The sequence below is a fragment of the Sinohyriopsis cumingii genome, chromosome 3 (genome assembly GCF_028554795.1).
Source record: "Sinohyriopsis cumingii isolate HCF-2022 chromosome 3, ASM2855479v2, whole genome shotgun sequence".
NCBI classification, from domain to species: Eukaryota; Metazoa; Mollusca; class Bivalvia; order Unionida; family Unionidae; genus Sinohyriopsis; species Sinohyriopsis cumingii.
Window position 1 is genome coordinate 43,515,361 of NC_142963.1, and position 24,279 is coordinate 43,539,639.

Consider the following 24,279-nt stretch of genomic DNA (forward strand, 5'->3'; position numbering starts at 1 on the left):
AGTTTTGGAATAGTGCAATATTTATACAGATGAAACAAAATAAGAAAACAAAATTTACTGATAAACATTCAACACTATAATTTTATTGCAATCATTTTCATTTAACATAAATTCACTTCTATCTTTCAGATTATGCAATTTCTGTTTGAATTTTAATAGGATGAAGTATAAGGAATAGTTCTATTCATTTAATGCTATCGAAAGTAGAAATCTCAAATGAAAATGAAAGGAAACAATGAATGGAAGTAATAAATACTAAATCTGTATGCATTTCTTAGACATCAAATGAAAATAGGCTACCTGGTAGCTGAAATGCCAATGGGAATGGAATACAAATGAAATGCAAAGTATAATGCAGAATGAATGCAAATAAAGTGCAAGTGAAATGTAAACTCAATGCTGGTTTGGGAACATTACCTGTTTTAGGACCTGTATGAGGTGTAGGTATTCACATCACCTTCATTAGTTGAAAAATCTGTAAAATTCTAATTGTGAAGTCCTGAAGGCATTGAATATTTTTACTTGCCCATAATAAGCTCTTACTCAACCAACTACAATAGAAATGGAACTGTTGATGATGTTAAGGACCTAAATTTGATTGTGTAGAAAGGTTTTCTGGAATTAATTCACTTACCATATTAACATCCATTGTAAGTCATTACAAATTGAGACCAGTCTGCTGTCTCTCTGGTATATGTTTATTACAAAGTTAGAGCCAACCTCCAAATGGAAAAGAAACTTCTAGCAGAAAGTATGGACTTTACATGAACAAAGCAATATCTTTGACAGAACATCTTTTTCATTAAAAAGAAACACCACTCACATGATCTGGAAGGTGATTGGAAAATTAACTCAAATTTTCATTTGCCATTTTACTTTGGGCAAGTGTATTTCCAACTTCTGCCCACACCCAAGAGTTGGTTCTGGCTCTGGTCTCCAAACAGATGTGAAGTTATTCTGAGTTGTATGTGACATATTGCCTCGAGTTGGCAAATGGTCAATGGATGAATGTAGTTTAGAGAAACAAATTGTTATCATAAATCCAGCGGAAGTAACCATCATTATTAAAAAGTGCTGAGCAACATAGGAAAGTTAAAAGGTCAAATTGTGCCTGTCAAGATGACAGGTTTCTGTCAGGTAAAAGCTGTAAAAAGTTTTCTTTGATCTCCATCCCAATGCTTGAATGATAGCAGCCAGGGAACAGTTCTTTTAGAATGCCACGAGGTTGTGTCTGAAATTATGTCATGAACTGATGATGTACATAAGGAATTCATCTGGTTTTGAGATGAAAAACCTAATGATTCATGTTTCCTTGATAATATTTACCTGATCATGATGTAGGTACGCCCTCCCAAGCCCTAAATGCACTTACATTCCATGAAGAGTGTACACATCTGCTCCAGTTGTAAGTGACAATTGATGGGATTCATTTTCATTTCCACTGTATTAAGAGGAACCACTCTTATATGAATTTGGCTTTGCAAATCAAATTACCTTTCTAGTACATTTTTGCCAAAACAAGCTAAAAGATGTGAATGTCAGTTGTAGAGCCAGGATTGTGAGTTTTACTTCCATAAATGGTGTACACTACATCCATTATCTCTTAGTTCATTAAGGTTCACCAGTAATAATTAACAAAGACATGCATAGTGAGAATAAGGTTAGAACAGTCAGCAAGCTTTACAAACATGTATATGCAATGGAATAATTGAAACTTTGTTGTTTAAATGAATGATCTGAAACTCAACCTTTTGATTGACTTGCTCATTAGGCTTACAGCTGACAACTAATTGTATGAAAATCATTTACTGTGTTCATGTCATACTGAGCTCAGTTTCCTGTACATCTTGTATTACCTCTTGTTATGAAGGTATTCAGTTTTTAACATTCTTTTTTATGTACATGACCTTTTAGGTGGAACATTGGGATCATTGTAATATTGCTTTATACTGCAATACATATGAACAGAATGAAAAAATTGATGATGCAACTAGACATATGGTTCATATGTGAGTAAAGGATGCTTTTGTTGTATCTACGATGACTAAGAAACAGCAGTGGCTTAAAAGTTTGAAACTGGTTCTCTAGAATAAACTGTTAATCACTGAACATGTTTTTCAGAGGTGAATAAAGTACTTTACTTAATTTGTTTGTGTTATTAAGATCAGTAAATCAGTCTGATGTGTAATATTGTGTAGTGTGCAGTACACCAAAATCTCATCAACTTTGTTTTCCCCTAACAATGCCACATTCATTATGCTACTTATCAGACATGAGAAGATATATCGTTCAGTTGTATAGGTAGTTTTAGTGTTAAAGACATTCACATACATCTGTGTTTAAATGGTTACTGATTTTTATAAACATTTACAGGCAGTAAGATAAACTTTGGGATTTACTACTGTAGACATTGCAACTTTAATGGAAAGGTATGCTCACATTCACCTTAGCTTTTCAAGTAGAGAATTAGGTGTTGATATGACCTGAGGTAATAAACTATGTTACAGAAATAAGCTAAACCAAAACATTTAGGAAAATCAACAAAGAATTTATTTCTCTAAATTATAAAGTAAAAGTTCAAGAGATTAATATTGTGAAAACATATCTAACAATCCCAAATTTCCGATCACAAGTTCAAAAGTATAGTATTTCTGAATGAGTTCCAATAGCCTTGAATGTCATCATGTGCCAACAGTTTTCAATGTCCTGATATATCATAGTCTTAAATGTCTGATATACCATAATGATGCAATATAGAATGCCTTTGAATGAGTCATCAATAATCCTAACATAATGAATTACTTGAAAGTCAATGTGTACTGTAATAATTCCAATGAATAAATGAAATAATTCCTGTTGAAGTATTCTGAACACAGCTGCAAGCTACGGTCATTGATTCTCGAACAATTATAGCAAACAGAAAATAATTATTTGTTTACTAAGCCCCATATGTATATATATATATATATATATATATATATATATATATATATATATATATATATATATATATATATATATATATATATATATATATGGGACTTGGTAAACAAATAAATATTTTCTGTTTCTGTTCCTATTTGTGTATGTATATATATATATATATATATATATATATATATATATATATATATATATATATATATATATATATTTCACTTGATTTAGATGTGAGTTAGTTCTAATGGAAAACTCCATCAAATTATTAACAAGTTTAGCCTTTAATCCAAAATTTTAGTAAACATCTTGTTTACCTCTTACAATCATGACAAAAGTCAGGTATGCAGAATCTTCATCCATATCCTTGAGTCATGAACAGAAGTCAAGCATACAATAAAAATTAAATATGCACACCAATTCACATATTTTTGTACCCTGACAACAAAATTGAATCAAATGTACATTTTTAGGGTATAATAATATAAGATATTTTTAAACAAATTAAAACTAGAGATTTAATTTATAATAAGGTTGTGAAAATTCTATAGGTAAATTTGAAAGCCATTTTAATAAAGATTATCAAGAAAGATCAATGTTGTTAAAAACACCCACTAGTTACTCAAACATACCATCAGATCAAGTGTGAAAGTTTCATAAATCATTTAGATTCCAGATTTGTAGTTGCTGTTGTGTTGGAAAAAAAGGTTTTTACAGTTAGAATTGGAGCTAACTCAGAGGATTGTAGGAGGCTGGTGTCATGGCACTGACAATTATTGAAAATGAATTATTGTTATTTGTTGGTTGTATCAGGCATCAAACATATGTTGCACAGGAATTGATAAAAGTATATTTTACAATGTAGCAAATGTGCATTGGTCATAATTTTTTAAATGTTCATTTTTAAAATTATTCATATCCAGATATTAATAAAAAAATTTTTTTTTCAATTACAGCCAACATTTGTCGATATCTTCTAAAGGCTTCCTCAGGTACCATCAGTTCAGTGGGCTATCCTAATAATTACACCAATGCTCAATTCTGCTCATGGAACATAGAAGGTCCACTGGGGACCAACATTTTCTTGGATGTAAGTATTTGAGAAATTATCAGTCCTATATATTTTTAAATGAAACAGCTTTGTTTCTTTGTTTGCTAATGCAGAGTTCTATCAGTTTCATGTAGGAATTGTAAATTTGACATCATGGCTTTTGTAACTCAACAACACAAATATGATAGCACCTTGCCTAACATTCTACCCATTTTCATATATAGTTTGTTATTTTGTGAATTTAGTCTTTCAGCATAGCACAGATATATTCATTGGAGATGAAAGTCAGAAATTTACCCATGGTAAAATTATTTCCAAATGTTGAAGTGAACTTAAACATTTTGTTGTTTTATTTTTTTTCTCTTTGTATAAATACCATATAATCAGGATTTTTTTCATGAGGATATACCTCACCATATTTTGTTTAGCATCACCATATGTTTTTAAATTGTCTTAAAATTAGAAGCATGGAATTTTATTGAACTTCTTTCTAATTTTTTTTTCTGAAAGCATCAAGTAATATTTAATCTCTTTATAAATTTTAGTTCACACATTTTGAAACTGAGGCTAGATCTGATATTGTGAAGATCTTTGTTGGTGGAAGAACCGAGTCAACGTCAGTTGAGGTGGCATCTCTGTCCGGGTCAGTGGACATAACTAAAGCCAAATACTTGAGTCCTAATAACTATATGATTATTCAGTTCTCCACAGATTCTGCTTTTGCTAAACAGGGATTCACAGCATCTTATTCCAGTAGTAAGTAAAACAAATCACAATATTTTAACATATTATTTTTGAAACTTTTGTACATTCAGAATATAAGTAATGTAAATTTTAACTTTATATTTGGCAAAAATTTCTCACTGAGGCAGGGTCCATTGTAGATTGTAATTTCTTACTAAGGAATGGTCCATTATAAATTGACGGATGTGGAGGAATCATTTGTGAAATATTTGTCATTTTAGTAGTGTAATCCCCCAAAATTAAAAAATATATAATAGATGCATGAAAGTTTCAATTCCTTATTTATGCCATAATATAACAATTCCTACAATTTATTCCAATAAATGCAGTTGTTGGAAAAATACAGGATTATAAGAGACCAGTTGTAACAGAACATTTACACTGTATGTAGTATTGAATCAGCTAAAATAAACATGTCTGCAAATAACTCTTGATTTGTGAGGAAATAGTTCCCAGAAATCACTTTTATCTGCACCATCACAATGTTTTCATGTTAAATTTACATAAGGGTGCATTTAAAAATACTTACTGCATCAGTTACATGTCTTCAATCCCTTATTGTGTTTCTTTTAGGTATTAGGTTTTGATTGATGAATGTTACCATGGTCCTTATTGGTCAGTTTGTGAGTTTTGCATTAGATTCACTTACATGCTTTCATTCATAGGAAATTCCTATAAAGCATTTGGGTGTCTGATATCTTGACATGAGCTTAGAACCATTTAGCAGAAAAAGAAGCTTAAAATTAAGTAATACTGCACAAAAACAATACTTAGTAAAATTTAAAAAGTTTACAAGAACAGTAAACAAAGCAACAGATATTGCCAAAATGCATGACAGATATGTGAACATATTGATGTAGAATGTTGGTCAGAATATGAGATTACTGCAACAGTGTTTTTTGTTTTTTTTACTGGAATTATGAAGTCGGGACTGAGACTCAGAGCCCCTAGGTCCCAGTGACTTTTTATTTTACTGGACTTATGCTACTTGTATTGGGACTGAGATAGTCTATAGGTCCTAAACCCATTAGCTTTGAAATGTATGTGCCATTTAACTGTCCATGATTATTTCCAAAAATATTCATCCTATCCAATAATGAACATATTATTTATGCTTATTTCACCATACAAGAGTGTATAGGTCAAGATTCATGCTAGCTTAGAGTAGTTTCTCATGTACAAAATGCACTGTGATAAGCTTTACACTATAACATCAGTTTTGTTTCTTCTAAGTTGCATTTATCGTCACATAATATATTGGACTATTTCAGTTTCTGATGGTGCCCCTCTTGTTTCGGAAATTACTGTTACTGACTCAACTCAGTTCCTACAGCCTTTTACTTACAATGTTACTGGTCAGAATGTTTACCTGGGAAACAGAGATTATATTTGGAAACTAACTGCAGCGAGTCCCCGAGCCATAATTACTATAAAGGTAAACCAGCTCATTCTTTGGCTTGCTTAGGAGTTCATTTTTAAGTATAAACAAGCTTAGGACTTATTAAAATAAAACACATAGTCAAGAAGTTTCTTTTTTCACATAGTTATCTTGTGCAGAACACAGTCATTTTACATTTTTCCTGAGTGAAATTGGAAGTTGGATTTTCTTAAAAAGTGGGAGTAAAACATACTTTTAACAATGTATGTCGATATAGTAAACTTTATATACCATTATGAAAAGGTGTGTTATTGGCTAACTGTTCTGGTTGAAAAGCCGAACGTTTGCAGCATTTTTAATTAACTTTCATATGCAAATGAGAGTTCCAGCTAACATTGTCTTATTGTTAGCTAGAAGATTTGTGGCAAACTTTCTGGCTACTGGTATATAATAGCCAGAAAGGTTTAAGTATCAGAAATTATGGCAAGCTTTCTGGTTATTGATTACCAGAAAGTTTGCCAGAAATTGTTATGGCAAGCTGCAAGCTTTCTGATTATTGATCAGTCAGAAAGTTTGCAAAAAAAACGTTTGTGGCAAATATTCTGGCAATGTTATTCAGAATTCTCATTGCCTCGTTTTACATATACATGTTTTCTGAAGAACTCATTGCACATGCTGAAGCTTCACTTGCTATTATTCATGCATTTTTACTGAGGAATTTGAAATCTCTGAATAAACAGAAGGAACTGAAGTGGAAGAAATAAATACAAATTTGAATCAGTATTTATCATACTTGTTTGAAACAGTTTTTATCAGAGTTGAACATTCTTTCTTACAGTTGTGCAAAATATTAGTTTACATTAGTTTCAGTTGTAACACGTGAAAGTTTTTTTTTAAATGAAACTTTGCAAAAGAATACTGTAATGTTCTGATGTGGCGTTCAGTTTGTTTTATAACAGCACTTCATATACAAAATAATGTTATATTCATCATATTCAGTTTTTAAAAAAAAATAATTAAAATTAACATTTTTCCTTGAAAAATAGTTGCACATAAGGCGACTAATGAGGACTTGGTGGGTATATGATCTAAATCATGTGAAATGAATCACTAAGGAAAGATGCCAGAAATCCAAACCAATGCACAAGAAGGCAAGGCTTTGGTATAAGGAATATATCAGAAGTCTTTTCTTCAGTGTGAAGGAAAAGTGTTACATTTTTCCCATGTGACTTGAGAGACTTAATTTCTTTAGTTCATTAGTGAATCCAGATGGGGGCAGGGTGGATGTTTTCCAGCAGGTTGCTCCCCTGTCCCACCCCTATCTATTAAAATGGTACATTTTTAGATGAAATAGAAGAATGTTAGCCATTTAAAGTCAACAAAAATTGTCACAGAAAACCCTCATAAAAATCCAATGTCCTTCCACTTCTATGATTCAGGTACAATCCACTGAAAATGTAGTGCAGCAGCATGTACTATGTAACATGGACACAAATCTGATTATAATCATGTTTTGGCAATATGCAACATGGATACAAATTTGATTATAATCATGTTTGGCAATATGTAACATGGACACAAATTTGATTATAATCATGTTTGGCAGTATGTAACATGGACACAAATTTGATTATAACAATGTTTGGCAATATGTAACATAGACACAAATTTGATCATAATCATGTTTGGCAATAGTAACATGGACACAAATTAGATTATAATCATGTTTGGCAATATGTAACATGAACACAAATTAGATAATAATCATGTTTGGCAATATGTAACATGGACACAACTTTGATTATAATCATGGTTGGCAATATGTTACATGGACACAAATTTGATTATAATAATGTTTGGCAATATGTAACATAGACACATATTTGATCATAATCATGTTTGGCAATCTGTAACATGGACACAAATTTGATCATAATCATGTTTGGCAATAGTAACATGATACAAATTTTATTACATGTATAATCATGTTTGGCAATATGTAACATGGACACAAATTAGATCATAATCATGTTTGGCAATATGTAACATGGACACAAATTTGATTATGATCATGTCTGACAATATGTAACATGGACACAAATTTGATTATAATTGTGTTTGGCAGTATGTAACATAGACACAAATTTGATTATAATAATGTTTGGCAAAACAACATAAGCATTTGATTATTTTTTATGTGTCCAAGATGTCTGAACATGGCTTTTGGTACAATTCACTGCACATGGACCATTTTGAACTTGATATGTCTTATACATTTCTGTAGAAATAATTATGGACTTACCATTTTAAAAAAATGGGGGGGTCTAGGTGGGCACGGATGTTTTATGAACCTGGATATTTTTTTTCTTGTAACCGACAATACTTTTTTTCTTCAAATTATATAATGAATACAATTAGTTCTTTTGCAGTGCAAATCAGAGAAATATTTATTTTCAAGCTATTGGTGAGACTGGAAATTTTCTGTAAAATAGTCTCAGCTCTCCCTCACAAAAAAATAAAAGATCAAATGTGTTATCAACTGGTGCATACAATGTTGCTCTCATACACATGTTTTGCTTAGAATGCCACATTTTTCTTTTTATAGGATAGGAAAATACCAGTATGAGAGTAAATTTGCTAAATTCTAATATTTATGGAAAAATTGTCAAACAAAAAATGGGAAAGTGATAAAAGCTCATCTCTTCTTCCCATAATACACTGACATGATTGGTTGTGATAACTGCAGTTTGGCAAGTGCAGCAGTAGATAATACTGATGTACAAAAGGATCAACTCAGTGACTGATGCACAAGATTACCATTATCTCACCTGATGTTTTAAATTGGGGGATGGGGAAAAATATATAGTGCCTGTTGATTGTCTGCAAAATGCAGCATAATCTCTTGTTTTATTCACCAACATGAAAACTCCATGACCTTCATTTGCAGAAGTTATTTTCTGGTTGCATGATTAGTTGCTGCACATGTATAGGTATTGCTTGCATTGGATCTTCCTAATTTAACAAGCAAAATAGTGACTATTCAGATGCCAATTTGAGTCAGTTTGAAAACTTGGATGCTGCAGAAGTTCTTTGTGTAAGTATGTCATGTGCACATTTCAGCTCCAGTAAATCAGGCTGTCAGTAAGCGAAATAACTGCTATTGTTATCCTTTACCAATTAATAATAATAATAATAATAATAATGATAATGATAATGATAATAATAGCATCAACACTTTCAGTAACAAAAACAAACATGGAGAGGTATAACATGTCCAATAAAATGAAGAATGAGACAAAGATAAGATTAAGAAAATTGGAATTTTATAAATATATCCCTCTTTTTTCTGGTAAAAAATACTTATTTTTAAATCATTGATATTGTTTGGAATGTTAAAACATAGAAAATAAAACTACAAACATTTACTTTATTGAAGTCCTATAGTTTATTATTAACATCATTATTAAGACTTTTGATAATTTACCACAATCCAAAAATTTAGTATATTCTTGTAATATTATTAAGTATCAAACAAAATGAAATTACTGGAAATTACAATAAAATAGACATGTTACATGGAAGGTATTCAGCATATGAGTAAAAATGGTTAATTAATTTTATTGATACATATTACCAAGCTGTTTTTTTTTACAAACCTAGACATATTATTGACAGATTGAGATGACAGAACTAGAAACACTTAAGATGGGAACAGTAAGAAAAAATGAAATGCAAGAAATACCAGCTTGCAATTTTTCCATGCTATCTAAAACTCTGCAAGCTCTCACATATCTATGAACTCAGGGCACTTGCAGAGGAAAAATAAAATGGGGCAGCAAGAAATCATGAGATCAACACAGTTGATTGAGGGAATGTTAGGTATCTTGAAAACTTGATACCTACAGGTGAAATATCTTGATCAAAAGTTCAGGATACATCAGGGTTATTTTATAGAATTGCAGACTATTGCACCAGAATGTCAGAACACTATTGCACCAGGATGCCACAACAATGTTGCACCAGGATGTCACTACACTATTGCACCAGGATGTGACACAATATTGCACCAGGATGTCACAACACTATTGCACCAGGATGTCACAACATTATTGCACCAGGATGTCACAACACTATTGCACCATGATATATCAGGATACCACTGATATATTTATTTATGCCTAAAAATATATTTCTATTGGGGTATAACACTTGTAAGACTTAGAATTTGATAATTCTGAAGTAGATACGTAGGTGGTTTATAAACACAAATGTTAATTTTTAAAAAAGCTGGTAATATAAATTGAACCATTTTAGGGCTGTTCATGTAAAATGTACTTGGGAACAGAAAAGGCACTTTCAACATGGAATAGTCACCTATAGATCCATTTTAGAATTTTGTATCATTTTTATATGAACTCCTTGGGTTGTCAGAGTACCCTAGCATAATGTTTGTAAAGAAACTGTCTTCCATGTGCACTATGAATGTTTAAATGAAACAGCCTTTAGCCAATTAGACAAAACTGAACACCTGTTGTTTGGAACATATTTTTCAAAATGCAGAATCTTTCTAATTTCATCAAAGTTAAAACAGCTTAATTGTAGCTTGTTGCAAATTTGTTTCTTCCAGATTGAAATGATGTTTTTTTTCAGCATAACTGCAGAACAGATGTAGTATTGCTTAATTTGTTTTTCTTTCATGCATTAATTCATATTTATGCAATTTAGCATTTTTGCAGTAATGTGTAGCATGATACAGTACATGCTGGGACACTGCATTGTTGTGAAATTGTCACTGTCAGGTCAGCATGACTGCAATTCATGCAGGAAATTGTTGTGATTTTATTGAATCTGATTGGCCTGTCTTTAGCATGAACATTCAGCAGTATAAAAATCATGCTTGAAATCAGTATTGGTGAGGCCAATGTGGGTATGTGAGAAAGCTTGCCAGTAGCTTCTCGAGGGTCAGTGGTTCTTTCCGGTGATTTCCCGGGTTCTTCCTCTACCATTAATACTGGCCGCCATGTATAGCCTATCGTGTGCTGAAAAAAGGCATTAAACCCTACAACAACAACAACAACAACAAGTATTGGTGAGTGCCAATGTGAGAAATGTGCTGCAATATTTACAGCATGGATGCAGTATTTGACTAGCATAAATACAATATGTTGTAGTCCACTGATACAAGCCTTTGCTTTTAAAGCTTGAGTCTGAGGATGATAACAGTTTAAGCTATCAGAGGCATGTAATTATTTGTATTGTTGTAATAATTTAATTACTGATTAAATATTAAATAATTCAGGTAAATAATTTGTGATTTTTCTTTAAATAATCTTTTTTTTTCAAGTAAAACATGTAAGTAATTTATGCAAGAAAATAATGCAGTTTTATTACTTATTAATAGTTTTCTTTCGTTCATTTTGTATTTTTTCTGGTTATGTTGTGGTAAACATATTTTTATGTTCTTTAAGTCTTCAATCTATACTCATCCAAGTAAGGTGTCTGGTTTTATTTGGTTAACAGTGCATCATGTTAATGGTGACAACAGTTGATATTGCTTTTCTGGTTTGTTTTATGCAAATTTACTTTTATCTGAGGAAGGAATTATACTCTAAGACTTCCTTTTGGTAATATTCTGGCAAATAGTTTAATTGGGTGTCATTTGCTAGAAAATAAAGAAACATGCTTGCCACTGGTGGTTATAATAGGTTTACCTTTGGCTAATACTTGTGGCAATGGATTTTTTAGAAGCTTAGTTACTGTTAATTTGTGGTTAATTTGCAGTGACTAAAGCATTTCATTAAGGGTACTAATATTATGTCAGTGCTACAAGCCATTATTGATTCTTTTTTTCAATATATTTAACATTTTTGTCAGTTTTTCTGTCCATCTATTCATCCTAATTCATCCTGTTTTTTCCTTGGCAAAACTTCAAAGCCTTTTCAGAGATCTTGGATATTGGGTTGTACATGTTAGATGGTGGCGTAGATATACCTTTGGCTCTTCGTTATTTAAAAATTCTTTATTTTCAATACATTTAATGCTTTTGTCAATTTGTTCAACCCTCAGTTATTGTATTTATCCAGGGCATAACCACAAAACCTGTTCAAGATAGATGTTAGACTAATATTGAAGCTGTGCCTTTTCAAAATTCTTAATTTTTGATATTTTTAATATATTCATCTATTTGTCTCTTCATCAGTCATTTCATCATACAAAGTTTTAGTTACTAGAACAAACTTAGGATGTCTATCAGTTTTCTTTATACTTTGTAAATATGAACTTCTTCAGCAAATCCTTTGTCTCCTTGTATATATTTTGACATGGTGGGGGACATAAATGGGTCTCTTCATGTTGAACATACTGATCAAAGCATGGTGTGTTATCCTTGTTGAACATACTGATCAAAGCATGGTGTGTTATCCTTGTTGAACATACTGATCAAAGCATGGTGTGTTATCCTTGTTGAACATACTGATGAAAGCATGGTGTGTTATCCTTGTTGAACATACTGATCAAAGCATGGTGTGTTATCCTTGTTGAACATACTGATCAAAGCATGGTGTGTTATCCTTGTTGAACATACTGATCAAAGCATGGTGTGTTATCCTTGTTGAACATACTGATCAAAGCATGGTGTGTTATCCTTGTTGAACATACTGATCAAAGCATGGTGTGTTATCCTTTTCATGAGCTTTAATTGACAACTATGTCATGTGTAATATCTTATTTATGGATTGAGATAAATGTTGTATTTTTGAGTTCTAATGTAAAATGCTCTGGGCTGCAGCAACTTTGTAATCAAGGGATGGCAAGTATAATGTATTGATGCAATGTTAACTTTGTGTTATAAATTTGAGATGACACCAAAAAATGGCTGCTATAAAAGGGTTGTGGAAACATTCTTGTATGAAATAAGTCTATTTAGTACTTATTCCAAGCATAAAATTAAATGTGCAGTTTATCTTGATATAATTTGTGTGTTTTTCAGGGCATTCAGTTATGTGACAGACACTGAGTTTTATTATGAACTTCTTATTTTGACTATTTTACTTGATATAATCAGAATGAAATTGTTTATTGGAAATGATTCAGTTAATGTGTATTAATAAGGGAAGGAAATTTTGGTTTTAAAAGAAAAACCATTACTTTCATTTGGTGATTGTTTTTCAATTATGGTTCTGTCTTGCAATGTCTGACCTAAATGTCCCTATTATATCCCTGGCTAGATCATAACACTGGACCTGAAGGGAAATGATGCCATCTTTTTCTATGATGGTGATTCATCCTCAGCCTCCATGCTGGCCAAACTGTGTGAGAGTTGTGACAACCCAGGTATCGTCTTCTCCACCAGTGATAAGCTGTACATCATCATGAAAAGTGGAATCGGATCGAAGGGATCAGGCTTCAATTTCTCTATGATACAAGGTATTTTCAAAAACAAAATGTGCTTTTAAATACATTGTAATTTAATTCCCACAACTGCCCCCAGTGTAACTGGGCTTCCTATACAGCCTACCATAGGAAGGCCCATTTTAATACTAATCAGATATCATTATTCTGGCCGCCTTCAACAATGTTATGAATTAATAACTAATGTGTAAACTAATCCATGACCACAAGCCACAGCTTAGGAGTGTATAGTTGAATATGCCAGAGGGATTTGTGTGAAAGTTTTTTCCATGAGAGATGAAGATTATGTACTTCATCCATAGGTCTTTTGTAAATTTTGATTGGCAATTACTTGAAAGATGTATTTTTGTTCCTTTTCAAATTTAAATATTTTTTTTACATAACCTCAATTTTACATGGAGTCACCATGTCAGATATATTTGATATGATATTTAATTTGGCCTTTTCTGTAGTTGAAAAAATCTATGACCTTCTCCCATTGATTTTTTTAATCTTGTTATGCTTTATTTTGAGAGTCATTTTGTAGACTGTAATCTCATTTTTGTGGGGCAACAATGCTTAGCTTTGCTAATCAAAGACCAGAAGAGCTTATGGGATGGCCTGTTGTACATCATCATGTTGTCCTTTGTCCAATGTCCATCCATCCTTTGGCACAGCTTTGATATAGTTACTTGGAGGATTACCATTAAATTTCACATAGGACAGTGGAAATCTGATTTTAATCAGGTTGGCGTCTCCCACAATTAATATTCCATCGGTAAAGGCCTCAACAGCAAAATCCATTAGCATTTGAGACCAAAAATCTTATCAGGAAGATTTTATCTGTTCATTATGGAAACATAGCTTGCCTTTGTGTATTAGCCTAAAGTCCAGCTCAAGAACTTGCAAGAGATCCCAAAGCACTTTTGGAACTGTCCTTAGATCAGAAAACAGTTTCAAAGAGAATTAAAAGAAAAAGAAATAAAATGAATTTCACCTGACTTAACCACTTAATTTCTGTTTACTTCTTACAGTATTGCTACCTGTTAGCATTTAGCAGCACTTTTCAGTGACCTCTCTTTTACCACATAGTTATTTATTGAGACAATATTTGTTCCTAGAAAATCTAACAAAATAAGTGATATTTTATTAAAATTATGAATTTCATAACTTTGTAAATTTCTGGATACTAACTGCCATTTTCAATGGAAAAACACACAGTATATCTGGGTTTCATGTACCTGTTCTGATCATGATTGTTTTCACATTCAAGACATGGGATCCATTGCTGACCCCACATTTTAACACATTAACCCCTGAGCCAAACAGCTAGGCAGTCCCCTGAAGCATACTTGCAGAGATCACCTAGAGCAGTGTTAGCCTTTCCAGTGCCTGTATCCCTGAGACTAGCTGACAGCAATTGGATTGCAGATTTTTATAGAGGGGGCTACTTGCAATAAAATTGTTATTATTTTATTTGTATTCATTTAATTCAGCTGAAATTTGGCATGGCAGTTCTCAATAAACTTACATACATAATGGTATAAATTTCATGCTACATGCAGAAATAAAACTAATGCATGATGGTGAAAGCAAATGATGTACTTGCCAATTTGCTTCTCTTGCCATGAATAATCCATTATGAATTCACAAAGAATTATTAACACCATCAACACATGAAATAATTATATTTTATGTACACAAAAATTCCACTTGTTGTCTCTTGTAAACTAAACATCCTGTGAATACTGCACACAAATGGGCATATTTTACTTGCTCTTTACTTACCTTTCTTCCTAAGAACTCTCACTGAAATTTTTAAAACTAATAAAACACTTAACAAACCTTGAACTATGAACACTCATGTTAACAACGTATATTTCCAAAACATTTATTTAACAATTATTCAAAAGGAAAAGAAGCTCCACGAAATCAAATGCATTTGCATCAGGGTCTAAATCCATTGCTGGTCCTTTGTATAGCCTCTTGTCAATGTGTGTTTTATCATTTACGATCATCGATCAGCTTGACTTTCATTTTCTTCTTCTTCTTCAACATTCTCATTTTCGCCACTACCGCTGTTATTTTCAGTAGCTTTTCAATGTCACTATCAATCTCGGCTGATTAAAATCCAGAAAATTCTCCATCAGAATCCATCAAGTAAAAGTCTGCTCCTAGAGGCTGATTCTCATCAATTTGCATCAATTTAAAATCAAAATATTTTCACTAAATCAACTGATATCGAAGTGAAATTTTTTTCCCGCTGTTCAGCAATGTGCGCTTTATCTCTGTAAGCTAAAATTTGATTGGTTAACTGCCTGCATTAGTAGGAAATGGCTTTAAATCAACCAATGGTTTGCGCCGAGTTAACTCGTCATGCGGGAGAAAGGCCTTGCTAAATACTGCCTCTTAAACTCGGTGCTCGGGAGACAAGCTATGCAAACTATATTAGCATGAAGTTTTCAGCTAAAGACTTCTTAATGATAATGGTACTGGTCTGACATCTAATATGACCACTAGTTGAGCCAACCTGAACATCTTGTTTTTGCAAATCTTGAACAGAAACTCATAATTTCATGGGTTTTTCACATGAAGTTTTTGTATGGTGTCTAGTTGGTCTTAAATAAAATTTGTGCTGGAATGACACGCAAAATAGCTGCCACAGTTGGTTACAACTTTGAAAATGGTACCTATCTGACATCCAATATGGCTTCCATAATAGCCAGCTTGAAAATAATGCTATCACTACTTCTTCTGAATAAATGATTATATCAGCATGAAGTTTCCACTAAAAGACTTTTTATGATGTCTAGTTGGTCATAAATGAACATTGGTCTGATCTGCTTTTCACTGTTACAGTCAAAATGGCCATCTTGAAAATCTTGTTACTGCTGCTTCGAGGCAGCTGGCCATATTGACATTGTGCTTTCACCAGATTTCTCATGATGTTTAGGTGGTCTTAAAAGAAATGGTGCTAATTTGATGATATCCAATATGAACACCATGGCAGCCATCTTGAAAAACTTGTTATTGTTACTCCTTCAAAATGAAAACTCATATCAACATGTGATTTCCAACCCAAAACTTATGAGGTCCTGATAATCCTAAATGAGTATGGTTCCAATCTGGCATCCAGTATGGCCACCACTATGACAGCAGCTAATTTGAAAATATTTTTAATCGCTGAAGAATGTTCAAGATGGTTTTAATACTCTGCAGTTAAAAGGTCTTGTCTTGAATTCCTGGAAATTCTTTTTGGCTAGTAAAATGTGTCACTCTGAGGAACTCTTGTTGAATTGTGCTCTGCCAGAGCAATCAAGACTCATCATTTTGTAGAATTCGTATAATGAGGTACAATGGAAGGTACTACTCACACATGAGGTACAATGGAGGGTACTACTCACCACGTTACAATGGAGGGTACTACTCACCAGAGGTAAAACTAGCTAAATTTGACCTTGTTTTCATGCTCTTACAACTTTGCAAGGCTTTTGGTGGATTAGGAAAGGGCGCATATTCAGCAGAATTCAAGTTAATACATTCTCAAGACTTCGAGATGTGAAATAATTTTAAATAGTTTCTGCACATGCTATATTAATGTAGGATTTTTCAAAATTTACATAGTTAAAATAAAGACATTTTAAGTAGCTCTTTAATAAAATTTATAGAATCCAGTCATGGTAATAGTCTATCATAGTGACATTAAGATGATAAGATAAGAGTTATTGTCAACCTGGATGTTACTTCCCGTTGCAGACTGCTCTGCTTTAGTGGTTAGAGCATCTGCCCAGATGTGGGAGGTCACAGGTTTGAATCCTGGCCAAGTCATACCAAAGACTTATAAAATTTTTACTAACATCTGCCACACTAAATACTCAGCATTAAGAGGTTGGTGTTAGGACTAGATGGTCTGGTGTCAGTATAATGTGACTGGATGGAACATCATGTAAGATGACATTAAGATGATGGAGGTCCAAGGATATTCAGCCCTCATTAGAGTAACCTGGATTTACACTATTACATTACACTGCAGCTTTGTTTTTGGCTGTTCGATTAGAAATGCACCAAATGAAAAGCACAAAATAATGGAACATCACTCAAAATCATTTATTCCTCCGATATATCTGTGAAGATAACTAGATTACAGCTTATTTGATGCTGCAGGTATCATCTCTGAATGAGATTAGTTTCAAGAAACAATGGAATAGCTCATCTCAAATATGGTACTAAACTGCAGTTAATGTTTCTTTGCACAGGTTGCAATATACAAATGACAGACGATTATGGGGTGTTCTTTTCCCCTGGATATGGAATGGTGAATTATGCAAATGGCCAGACCTGTACCTGGACCATTCAGACTACACCAGAGCTGCCAATCCTTGTTTACTTTGAAGATGGAGCTGAAATTGAAGATGGTGTTGATATTTTACAGGTAGGTCCAGTCTTACCTGGAAGAATCCTATTAGATTTTCATGTTATCTGTTTAGTTAGAAATAGCATCATTTGACAGTGTTTTATTTTGCACAGTTAGAGAAATTACATGGATATTACTTTCCATATCCTGAAGATATTTTTTCCATGATGGGAGGTTATACTGGCATTAAGGAAATGTGTAATTATTTTCAACTTTTTTTTAGAATTAGTGCGTACAGAATTTTGTTGGCTTTGTTACATTTTGATATCTTCACATTTAAGGCTTTGACCTTTGCAAATGGTGCTAAAGAAGAGAATAATATGATGATATTTCTGCCAGGTGCCACCTGTCTGTTATAGGTGCTAGTCTATTGTTATTTGAAGTTTGCAATGCATTGCTAACCAGTCAAGTTGAGTACAATGGCTTTAATGCTGTTCTGTTGTTTTGTGTTCTCTGTATTTATTTTATTTTTTATCAGTCTTGCTAATATCCCAGAGTTTTTCAACCTGGGTAATAATTCCAGTTCCAGACTGCTCCAGTGGCCTAGTGGTTACAGTATCTGCCTTGGATGTACGTGGTAGGTCGCAGGTTTGAACTCTGCCTGAGTCATACCAAAGACTTATAAAAATAGTACAAGCATCTTCCTTGCTAAGTGCTTAGCATTAAGAGGTTAGTGTTAGGACTGGTCGACCTGGTGTCAGGATAATGTTACTAGGTGGGACATCATGCTACATGTCTGCAGCATGATGCCCAAGTGCTTGACATCACTATAAACTGTCACACAGACATCATAGCGATATGACTGAAAAATTGTTTTAGCTATGTTAAAAATCCAAGACACACACACACACACACACACACATACACATTTGCACCAGTAGGTCCAAATCAAACTTTATACCGATGTTCTTAATGCATAAATGAGATCCAAAATATTTGGCTGAACAAGAGTCTTTAGAGTGATTTGAAAGAAGAAACTTGAATCATGGACAAAATGTGAATTTGTTTTTATAGGTATTTACCAATGCAACAAATGAAGTCAATGGTGTGGCAGAACATCCCCCCAAAGGGTTTAGTACCAATGATCTGCAGCATCGGAAATTTGTCTCCAGCAATGGAAAAGTTCTCATCAAGTTTATAACAAATCCAATTACCAACAAAAAGGGTTTCAGGGCCTCTTATTCTCAAGGTAGGGATAAGAAAAGAATTTGGCACTCGACTGAATGAAAAGAATCAACATTGACTCTCATGGTGTTCTTATAAATTAAAGGACATTGTTGACATTCTTCCTGGTTAATTTTGCATAGTTTCAAATTTTGCATGAGTACAATCCTTTCATTCTTTCATCTCATATTTTTCTGGGAAACAAATTAAGAATCCATTTAGCAGTACATAAAATACACTGCACTTTGAATGCTTGATGCTCAGATTTTTGTAAATGGTGGCATTATATCTTTTGTTGCTCACTTTTGTAAGACTTCACAAGATTTCAATTTAGGTTAAGTGTAACAGTCATCAGCTTTGCTACAGTATGATGCATACCAAATCATCTGCCAAATAAATAAAGAGTGGCATTAGTATCATTCATGTGTATAAATTATCAATTTGGAAAATATTAATTTACATTTTAATAAATAAAAAGTCTTTGAATTTTAATGACTTTAAATACCTAATAGGGTTGTATGTTTGTCTTTTAAAGATTGTCCTGACCTACAATTCAGCAATGGGACTTCAGTCACACCTGTTGCCACTAACTACCCAGCAGGGTCAACCCACCGGTACAAAGATGAAGTTGATGTGATGTGTACAACTGGATACAGGTTCTACCAGGAATCCTTACCTGATCAGACAACTGTTAGACTGAAATGTCTCTATAAAGGCATATTTGACCTGCATCAAGTTCCCAACTGTCGACGTGAGTCCTTATTGACTTCACATGGATATATACACCTCTCCCTCAATAACTCACTCACAGTGGGGTCCACAAATATTGACCACACTATATGTGTGGGTGCGAGTTACTGATGAACCTGAAAAAATCGAACAAATCTGCTTAAACAGCAAGAAAACCATGAGGGGTAGTTAGGGGACTGGGTTGTTTAATGACTGAATCCTGATCGTTCAATCATGTCAGTAATAATTGTTAAAAACACGCTTTTTCTATTCAAGTTATTCGTTATTCTGTATAAATGACATTTATTTTCAAAATGTCCAACATGTGAAAGATTTTTCCAACTGGATTCAACAAGCATCACATGTATGCAGTTCAGGCATTCTCTGAAACTCGCTTGCCCACAATGGTCCATATCTGTGAAACCTTGAAGCTCTTAATTTTAAGAAGTACTAAGAATGTCGTTTGGAAAGAAAATGTAACCACTTACAGGACGTCTTATTAAAAGCTGATAATTTCAACTTGTTGATTAAAATTTCAAGGTTCTATCTACTGTTTTTGACCATAAAATGAGCAATATATCAACATTTCAGTTACCAATTTGATCGCAATTTTCTTCAGGTTTTAAGAAATAGGGATCATTTTTTTGTTTGTTGGATTTTCAAGTTAAAAAAAATGGGATCCATGCCTGATCCTGCTTTATAAGTGGGTTTGTGAGTTATCAGGACACGAGTTATCGAGTGAGTGGTGTAATGTAAAAAATTATGGGTAACCACTGGAATAAAATTGGTTTGCTCGACAGATACAAGACATAGAGAACTTCAGACTGCTATCCATATTTGTAGTAACCAAAATTTGATATTTATGGGAAACTTGGACTTGCTTCATTATACTTCATCTAAATATGAGTTTTAGTTTTTCAACTCACTTATTCTCTCATTTCTATGTTTATTATTTCCTTTGCATCTTTTAAGTATTACAGACATTCTTACAGATTTACAGGGGGCCCTGAGTGGCCGAGTGGTCTAAAGCACTCTCCGTCACGGATCACTGCCATCTCACCTCTGTCTACATAGGTTCGAGTCTCGGACTCGGTCAATGTGGATATGTGGGTCGGTGGTTCTTTCCGGGGTTTTCCCGGGTTCTTCCTCCACCATTAATACTGGCCGCCATGTATAGCCTATCGCGTGTTGAAAAATGGCGTTAAACCCCATAACAACAACAACAGATTTACAGCAGCCATAAATGTTTTTTACTCAGGGCATGTTACATATCCTGTATCTCAGTATATCCTTTCTGTAAGAAGAAAACAGTAAATTATGTACAGCTTTATATGCTAACAAAATTTCTTACTTAAGCCTGTATGAAATCTTATTTTCTTTGTTAGTCTTGCTGAGCATTTTGAAACAACATCCAATGGTGTATGTCAAGTGTATAATGTAATAAAAACAACATCCAATGGTGTATGTCAAGTGTATAATGTAATAAAAACAACATCCAATGGTGCATGTCAAGTGTATAATGTAATAAAAACAACATCCAATGGTGTATGTCAAGTGTATAATGTAATAAAAACAACATCCAATGGTGCATGTCAAGTGTATAATGTAATAAAAACAACATCCAATGGTGTATGTCAAGTGTATAATGTAATAAAAACAACATCCAATGGTGCATGTCAAGTGTATCATGTAATAAAAACAACTGTATTAGAAGACTATAAAGAAGTAAGAATAATTGAAAATACAAAGCAATCTAATGTGTCCTCAAACACAGTTGATTTGAACACACATAATTGCTTAAACAGTTGTTTAACATCCATCAGACTGACTCTTAAATTCATTAAAACTTGTTGAAATAAACTACTGCTCACTCCCAATGATTAAGTCAGATCCTTCAATATTGAAGTTATGACTCCAATATTTTTTTTATATTTCATTTGTTTATGTTTCACATGTCTTAGTGAGATTACCTTTCATGTATTTCTTATTTTTATTTTCTGTTGTTTTCTTTTGGTTACAGCATACTATTGTGGAGAGCCGCCAGCTGTTCAATTTGGTTACATCTTAGGAATCGACGGTGTCACTTTCCGATCCAAAGCTAACTACTCTTGCTACCCTGGTTACTCATTCCAGAATAAATCCCAGGTTACATGTCAGGATGGGGGATGGGAAACTGCCCCAATCTGTGTTGGTAAGTACAACATTAAATACCAACAATCATTACAAAACTGATGACAAATCAAAGCTTTACCATTGTGTCCATGAGTTACAAGTTTTCTTTTCTCTGGAGAAAAAAATCACTGTTCATTGTTAGAAACTTAAGTCATATCTGTATAATTGACTGTCTTTGTTTGTTTTTTGATGTGTTAAAATATTAAGCACAAAGTCAGATGCAGCCTAGAAAAGCACATTGTTCATGATTTAAACTTAATAATGTCAATGGCAGAATTTGACGATCAGATGAAGAAAGGAAACATTATTGATAACAAGAATTTTTTAATGGAGCTCTGTAAATGCTAGAATGATCAAAGCAGATGATTGTATGCATCTCTATGTACCACATCTTTACAGCAAAAAGAACATCACTGTGACCCACATTTCACATGTTACTGTCTTAGGTTAACATTTTACATTTAGCTCATAATCAGTTGGGTTTCTGCACTCATTATATATATATACCTAATAGTGTTTGCTATAAATGATAAAGTATTTGTGTTCTTTTTACAATGATTGTGTCTGATCATAAACAAGTCATATTATGCTTCTTGCCTTCTCAGAAATTAAGTTTTGCATCGACCTAACAAAAACACTAAAACTTGACTTAACGTTGATTGTAAGTCATCATATGAGTACAGCCATTTGTCATACCTCATGTCAAATTCGAATATGTTTACAATAACCATTTATTTGCCTTCTGCCTAGAACCAGATATTTATCTTGGAATTAGTTACGTTATTTCGTATGAACAATTGCTACCTGCAGCTGCCAAGTGCACAGCACGGCCACTTAGCATCACCAATGGTACTGGTACTCTAAGGAAGGGAGATGGCACTTCTGTTGGGACCATTATTGACTATGTATGTAATGCTGGCTACCAGATCCAGGGATCCTCCATTCTTTTGTGTGGACCAAATGGAAATTGGTCAAGTGCTACACCCACATGTATCAGTAAGTAAAGATTTTAATTTAGAAGTAAATTATGTCCTTAAGGTTTTACGTAAGGAAAAGTGTCGCTTAATCAAATTTTTTACATGATCGAAGGTAGTCAGATTATCTGTGGACAGGATGTATTAAGCTGAAACACTAATCTTATGAAACAAAACATCTAGTTAGAAAATTCCAGTTTTTTTCTTCTTCTGATGGACAGTTCTAAGCCTCATTTCCACTATTGTTGTTAATATGAAAAGTTCTCTCTTATTGTGGTACTGCTTCATGTTCTGGTGTAAGTCATGGAATAGAGAGTAAATTGTGAATCACAGAGTATATCATAATAGAGAGTAAATTGTGAATCACAGAGGATATCATAATAGAGAGCAAATTGTGAATCACAGAGTATATCATATGGTTTTAAATTGGTAACTTTTTTCTACCATTTGAAGATGCATGTAAACTGAGGTCTGTTACTGAAATAAATCTTAAACCTGATGAAAAATATTAATAATGAAAGACAAGCTGGACTCAAGCAATGTAAAACAATAAACAACCAATTTTATTGTTCCAGAACTGAACTGTCCACTTCCAAGGGTCAAGAATGGCAACTTCACTGTTACATCATTTCCTCAGCTGGGAGACACAAGAACATTACAATGTGGTTCTGGATACAGGGCAAATATGACCACCTTCATCTGCACAGAAAATCGGACTTTGAATGCTGTTCCTCTTTGTCAAAGTAAGCTTCTGTCCTACCTTGTGATTCAGAGTTACTTCCACAAGTTCTGTATATCCAATGGATGTTGTTAGAGAGGCAGACAAAAGCTCCCCATCCAAAGTTTGTTAGCTTTGATCCCAAATATATTTTAAAAAATCAGAGTTGTTAGTGGTAATAGTGTACCCTTTTGTTAGTTGTAATAGTGTACCCTTTTGTTAGCGGTAATAGTGTACCCTTTTGTTAGTGGTAATAGCGTACCCTTTTACATTTATTTAACATTTATTGAGGACATTTTCATTTAAATGTCCATGGGGTAGGTGTAATCTACCATTCTGAATTTTGCACAACTCTTACAGATTCTGTTTTAAAGATTAAACATTAAATTGATGAAATTTAGGACAGTCAAAATCTTTGAACAAGAGTTTTCTATGTAGACACCAGTGGTGAGAAAAGTACATTAGTAAAATTATAATAGACTGGTCTAAAAATGTAGTTTCTGAATGAACAACCACAGAATGTACATATAATAAGGAACCACTTGTTTAGGTACCTCATAAGTGACAAACTGGTGGTTAAAATGATGGGAAAAGAAAGATGCAAGTAAT

General features: G+C 33.2%; 1 protein-coding gene across 1 annotated transcript in view; it reads left to right on the forward strand.

Annotated features, from left to right (window-relative positions):
- Window positions 1-24,279, forward strand: part of LOC149802771 (uncharacterized) — a 308,654-nt gene that overhangs the window by 22,533 nt on the left and 261,842 nt on the right. The window contains exons 7-16 of the mRNA XM_089953831.1: window positions 3,894-4,027; window positions 4,534-4,744; window positions 6,004-6,167; window positions 13,337-13,535; window positions 17,756-17,931; window positions 18,928-19,102; window positions 19,613-19,828; window positions 21,827-21,997; window positions 22,789-22,974; window positions 23,528-23,695. Of these exons, the coding sequence (XP_089809957.1) occupies window positions 3,894-4,027; window positions 4,534-4,744; window positions 6,004-6,167; window positions 13,337-13,535; window positions 17,756-17,931; window positions 18,928-19,102; window positions 19,613-19,828; window positions 21,827-21,997; window positions 22,789-22,974; window positions 23,528-23,695 (1,800 nt within the window). The remainder of the gene's footprint in view (window positions 1-3,893; window positions 4,028-4,533; window positions 4,745-6,003; window positions 6,168-13,336; window positions 13,536-17,755; window positions 17,932-18,927; window positions 19,103-19,612; window positions 19,829-21,826; window positions 21,998-22,788; window positions 22,975-23,527; window positions 23,696-24,279) is intronic.